Genomic DNA, 6,609 nt, shown 5'->3' with positions numbered 1-6,609 from the left:
TGTGTCATTTGGGCAACGTGTAATTTGAAATGATATTTTGATTGAATTTGTTAAAAGGGTGGTGTACTAAACCGCTAAACTAATCATGTATTGGCTTACATTCATATGATCACATAAAAATAATGTCATCTTTTTCTCAGCTGTAGTCAGTCAATTATTGAATCACTCTTATAAACAGACCGATAGGAAAATCTGTGTCTGGCATCAATCTAACTGCTGTTAGTGTTTATGAATCAATCTTATGGTCTAGACTGTGTGATGTTTCATCTAATCCATTGATCAAAGACAACCGTAAGCAAATCCGAGGATCGTGATGACACATTCAATCTGGTGAGTATTCATTTATTTGGATTTTGATCCACTGTTTTTATAAATAAATAAATAAATAAACACTGGAAATTCTGAGATGACTAACATGAAATAATAAAAAAGAAATAATTCACTGATGTAATGTCAGTGCTAAAGGATTGTAAACACATGATGTCTATGGGTCGATGTATTAATTCTAAGCGTTTGGCAGTGAAAGCTCTTAAGGGTATTATCTTCATTCCATGTCTGATATATTTTAAAGCCTCTTTATTATTTGATGTGTCATGTAGTGAGTCAGCGGGCCACAGCCTCAGACAGCAGGACTCGATCACACACCACCCTGCCTTATGCACAAAGTCATTTAGTTTTGTTTGTTTTTTTAATCCGGTAATTGATTATATCATAAATTATCAAAATGCACATGAACACACACCAAAAGGTTGTCAAGCTGACAATTTGTCTATCTATTGCTTTGTCTTGTATGCCCTCATCTGGTCATGTTTTTACTGTAGATGCTGGGAATTGCAGGTTGATTTTTAGAATGCCATTTCCAATGAACTAACCCTCCATTTCCAATTATTTTCTTTTATTTAATTTTCTGATTTTATTTTATATATATATATATATATATATATATAAAAAAAATTGGTATTTACAAAATAAAAATGACATTTACAGTACACATTCAATAATACATTATTAACAAAATCTACTAACTTACAAAAAAAAAACACCGTCACAGAGTGATTCGGGACATAAAAGCATCAGCTTGTTCGCAGGTATTTGAAATGCTTGACAATACTAAAAGTCAGTCTCGTATTGATGAACTTTCAGTTAATAATCTCTCTCCTAATTAACATGTAACAGAAGACAGTTCTACTGTTACTTCAAAGACAGTTCGCACTCTCATATTTCCAATCTTGTCAGAGAGTTTTGAATGCTAGCTGCTCTTTATAATAATAAATACTTTTCATGGAAATGGATTCCTGCAGTCTTACCACTGCACTTCATTTTTCAGTGGGAAGATGGGGGAATTTCAAAAGATAAAACACTCGTCTTGGCTCTTGTGCTCACTATGAGAGACCAAACGCATTTATGTCCAGTGTTTCTAGTATAGTGCAAGACATGTCAGGCAAAAAGCTTTACATTTTGGTGATGTTGGGCGTCTGGATGTCGATCACCACAAAACCCTGGTTATCAATGCCATTGATGGAGTGGTGATGGTGTCCCGCCTCGTTGTGGTAGCAGTAGGCACAATGAGCGGTCGGTACAGGCACCGCCTTGGCGAAGTTGGAGAAGTCCACGCGGTATTTTCCCTCTTTGCTGCGGGAGATGATCGGGAGGAAGTCGTAGCCCCACATGATCTCCTGAGGGATGTAGGAGGTCCTGACCTGGCAGGAGGAGCTGGTGGATTCGGCCGTGCCGTCCAGAAACACCACGAGCTCAAACTCCTGCTGATGCAGAGTGTCCACCGCCATTTCAAAGAACGGGCTGGTTTTGTCGATGATGTGGTATAGTGTCATTGGACACACGAAAAACAGGTTGTCCTTGCCGGCGTCCACCATGAACTCAATGCTGACCTGGTCCAAGATGATGGTCTCACCTTCGGGGGTGATTGTGGTCCTCAGGAGCTTGCCGTAAATCTGACTACCAATCATCAAGGTCTTGCGCAGGTTAGCCACACGGATTTGAAGGCAAAGGGTGCCCTTTTTGGGGCAGATAACTGCAGAGTCGCTGAAGGTTATGGTCTTGGCTCTCTTCTTGGGAAGAGCGATTTTTGCCATAACCACGCCGCACCAGAAGCAGTTGATTATGGTGCCCATAAGACTCTGAATTATAAGCAGAGCCACGGCTCCCGGACAGACGTCGGTGATGTACACATCTCCATAACCAATGGTGGACTGGGTCTCCAGCGAGAAGAGGAAGGCATAAGTCAGGGTGTTGACACTATTGACGCAAGCCGTGCGATTACTGGGGGGATTCTGCCACTTCAAGTCACCGTGGTCTCTGGCGATCCAGTACCAGAGGAGGCCGAAGATGAACCAGCTGAGGGTGAAGGACGCCACAAAATGCAAGATGACAAACCGCCATCGGGTCTCGACGAAGGTGGTCCATATGTCCAGGACGTAGGCGAAGCGGTTTCGGTGCATCACGTTGCCGAACTCAATGTTGCAGCGTCCATCTCTGGTCACCAGGCGATATTTGCGAACTCGCCGCTCTGTTATGTACTCCTTCACCAGCTCTCTCAAGGAACGAGTCATTTTGAAGGCTTGCCTGGAAAGATAATGCAGTGATATCTGTTAGAACCAAACCAAGACCCAATGAATAACAAAATAGCAAACCGTTGACGCTGAAACTCTCGGCTACAGCGTTTCAAACAGGGACAGAGAACATGTTGTCCAACAGACTGGAGTATTTAGGGATAAACACTGGCTATTGTTATGCATGAGATAAGATACAAAGCACACACTGTACGTGCATGACCACCTGACGTGATTTCACATTTTGAAAACAGTAAACAATTCTTTTGAAACTGGGCCATTTCAGATAACATACCCAATATATTTGGGAAACACGTTACAGCTGCAATGTTATTAGTTGCTGATGATATTTGTTGTTACATCACAGATATCAGATAAAGACAGAAAAAAGTGCATTTTTTTTTCTCTGGGATTTTATGAGAGCTCATTTGAAACTAGTTATAGCTGTGCTTAGTGCAAGAAGCAATGCATGAGTGAGCGTGTTATTGTTCATTAGCCATTAACCAACCTCTTATTTCTAATGGCATCAATATTTCAGATTTATTATAAAGTGTGTTGAGTTCATAGTTTTGTGCAAGGAACTGCTTTAATGAATCATAAGCTGGTGCTGTTACCAAACACCTTTATTACTTTTCATACAAATTATGATGTTTTACTGCATCTAGTATTTATTAAATTAGGAAATTGCAGTGCAATGTATGTAGAAGTATTTTTTTTTAATGAGATTGGTTTAAATATTTAGTTTAAAAGTCAAATGAAAAAACATTTCACATTTAATTTGGTGTACAAACTTGAAATATGACTATCAAAAAAAAAAAAAAAAAAAGATTCAGTTTTTTTTTAGCTATGCATAGAAGTGCAAAATGCTTTAATCAATAATCCTTAAGCTGCACCTGAATGTTCGTCAGGCCTATGGTTTCTCTGCAGGCTTTGATTCACGATCATTTTACTCCACTTGACACATTCTGAATGTGTCTTTGTACTTAATTACAACAATAAATAAAAGCGTTTAAAAATGCAGGTGTCAGGGCAGTTAGCTGCGGGTGATCTCTGCTTATCTGTGGCTCAGTGCTGCTCGGTTCGCTCCAGATCCATTTGTTCCATCTCTGGAGTGTGCTTAATGTTTAATGCAGAGTCTATTAGAATACACATCAAATCTGTTCTGAAGCTCAATTACAGCACAGAATAGCGACTGTTCAGCCCAGCCAGAGGAACCCGCAGTTCCCATCCACCACCAATCATCTGCTGTGCAGATTTATGATTTTAATGTTCCCAAAATACCATGAGGGATATCGGGGCTGATGAGTGACCAGACTGCACATCAGATGAGCAGAGATTTACACTGCAGATGTAAGAAAGCATCACAGATGTAGAGATGTTCAGCTTACCTGTTACAGAAGTCGAGGTGCGAAAACGTCACTCGCTCTCCGGTTCACTTGCTTGTGTCTTTTCGTCCGCTCTTTCCCGTCTTTTAAATGAGAGCTAAAGCAGGAAATGTTACTCATTAATAAGTTGTGTCCCTCCTTAAGTCTTTCACACTTCGCTGTTCTCTCTTTCTCTCTCTTTCTAGCCAGTTGTCTCTGACAACTCATGCCAGACTCTTCCCTTTTGTAGGCTTCCCTCCTACTCAACACAGTCATCCCGTGTTTATCCCTTGTTTATGTATACACAGAAATGTTTTACACAAGGGGACCGTGCAGGGTGCATTTAATCTTGCAAACTCAAGACGGAAGTACTTATCAACACACGAACACATCCCGCACGCCATGCTGATACCACTGAACTGTTAAAGGCACCCCCACAGAATCACTTAGCACTTACTGCTTTGCCATAAATACTCGTCAGCAGTGATGTTCATGTTGTATTAAGCGATGCATGCACCTTCTGTGAAAGTTTCGGGTCACCAGTAGGCTGCAATCCACAAAGTCACAAACTCGAGTGGTTTTGATATGTGGGATCTATAGAGGAATATCTTCTGTGTGTGTTTGCATTTCTGTATGTTTTGACAGACATCATTTTTTTTTCAATATAATAAAGTTCGGTCACACTTTATTTTAAGGTCCAGTTCTCACTAACTGTTAACTATGACTTTTGTCTCAATTTATTAGTACAAAAGTTGTTAAGTTTAGGTAGGATTAGGGGATTTAAAATAAAGTCAAGTACAATAAGGCATTCATATAGGCTTTATAGCCAATATGCTAGTAATATGCATGCTAGTTAATAGTGCAAATTGGTTGTTGAAATATAATGTTACTCAAAGTTTAATATTCAGACACAATCCCATAGCAAGACCTTCATTTGATAGTAAATGATGAGGAATGTTCACTTCAGTGTCTATCTGAAAATGCATTAATGTAAGTGTACTAGACTTTACTTATGAATTCTGCAAGCATTAATGAGATCACATTAGTATTGTACATGATCTAGTTCAAAGTCTAGAGCAAAAAGAAATCATTGCGTTTATGATTAATCAGATACTGTATATCAGCCTGTTTCTTCTAGATGTTAGTCGTCAGTGATGTGATACAGAAGATGACGAGTTCCGGGACGAGGAATCGCTCATCTTTCTTTCTCTGATCTTTTATTCTTTGGACAGAGAGTGAAAATGACAGGGATTTCAACCTGAGAGCTCAAAGCCGTTCTCTTTCCACGGAGACTGATTCTCCGAGTCTGCTGACACTGATAACGTCCTTTGTCATTGTAATCAGGGACGGGTGTAATCAGGGCTGTCGAAATCGCTGAAATCGCTTTCTGGAAATCATCATTTGATACAATTTTCTGTTACATGTTATTTACACAAAAGTTAGTTCTGCTCCTGTACTGCATCATTTGGAGCTTAATAACCTGCCATATTGTGTCGAAAATGCATGTTTCTAAGAAATAATATTTTGAAAAAAATAAAAATGTTTTAATAAAGTTTTATATTTGAGCAATATCACACTCACAATTGTGCTGTTAGTCGGAGTATCAACATTATTTTAATAAACTGCGATATAATGATACTGAAAATAATACATTCCCCAGAAATCTAAATTCTGTCATCACGCACTCACTCTCATGTCGCATCACACCTGTATGACTTTCTTTTCTTAAGTGCAACACAAAAGAAGATTTGAAGAATGTTAGTAGTAGTTTTACTGCATGGACATGTCTTGAAGTATCTTATTTTGTTTTCCACAGAAGTAGAAATTAAGTCATACAAGGTGAGAAAATATAACAGATTTATTTATTTATTTAATTATTTATTTTGAGTAATCTTCCACTTCAATCATAAAACTAGCCAAGAAACACTTTAGACATTCAAAGCAATGCTAAATGCTTTGATTATCATGCAATGCGAGTTTCCATTTGTCATCACAGTGCAGTTTTCTTTCGTGATGGCCTTGTGTTTATTGGTTAACTGAATCAATTTAAAGTGATGGTGTTTGAGAATTCAAAGAGCCTTGAGCTAAACCAGAGAAATGTTGCTGAAGTACCAAAGCTTGCATCCGAATTACTTTGGGAAGAACTGAGAGAATTTTCACTTCCTTTAGTGACCAAATTACAAAGTGTTAGAGTCTGAACTGGATGCTCACACTATCCAGCTGTTGTTTAAATCACTATTCTGACGAGTAAGAACCTAACCTTTACCTTTCAGGTGCGCAGCATGAAGTCACTGCATATATATGGTACCCTGGTTCTCCTGTCAGTCATTCAGCTATAATCTTCATTCAGTCCAATACCTTCGTGCACTTTGACATGCTGAAGTCCATTTAACTCAGTCAAGCTTTCAATGGAAAATCCATAATTAGCTTTTCAATAATACCAAACCACGAAATGTTGCCTTAGGCTGCCATTCAAGACCACTGATCCAAAGAAGTTTTTCCACACTGACTTTTCTGCTGTGCTGTGAACTCATTTGTGTATTTGTGCGAACGGCAACAGTTGTAAGTGTCAAATCCAATTTATACAACAAAACGGCTGTCATTCTGTCAAGAAAACACTGAGTCTCCATGACCTGGATGTTTTCTACTTCACAAATGATCCTTTTCGTGCAGTA

The 6,609-nt window shown here is 38.9% G+C and overlaps 1 protein-coding gene across 1 annotated transcript; it reads right to left on the bottom strand.

The window, feature by feature from the left end:
* Positions 1-1,049: 1,049 nt before the first annotated feature.
* Positions 1,050-4,066, bottom strand: LOC132155534 (ATP-sensitive inward rectifier potassium channel 1-like). The gene is made up of 2 exons (XM_059564318.1): positions 3,959-4,066; positions 1,050-2,583 (listed from the first exon to the last, which is right to left on the bottom strand). The coding sequence occupies exon 2, from the start codon at positions 2,568-2,570 to the stop codon at positions 1,452-1,454; it is 1,119 nt and encodes a 372-aa protein (XP_059420301.1). The 5' UTR covers positions 2,571-2,583; positions 3,959-4,066; the 3' UTR covers positions 1,050-1,451.
* Positions 4,067-6,609: the final 2,543 nt, after the last annotated feature.

This window comes from Carassius carassius, chromosome 13, assembly GCF_963082965.1.
Source record: "Carassius carassius chromosome 13, fCarCar2.1, whole genome shotgun sequence".
In the NCBI taxonomy this organism is placed as follows: Eukaryota; Metazoa; Chordata; class Actinopteri; order Cypriniformes; family Cyprinidae; genus Carassius; species Carassius carassius.
This window is presented reverse-complemented; position numbering and strand designations above follow the sequence as displayed.

Bases quoted from the DNA above. Each gene is read 5' to 3' on its own strand.
- LOC132155534 (XM_059564318.1), bottom strand. From the start codon at position 2,570: ATGACTCGTTCCTTGAGAGAGCTGGTGAAGGAGTACATAACAGAGCGG.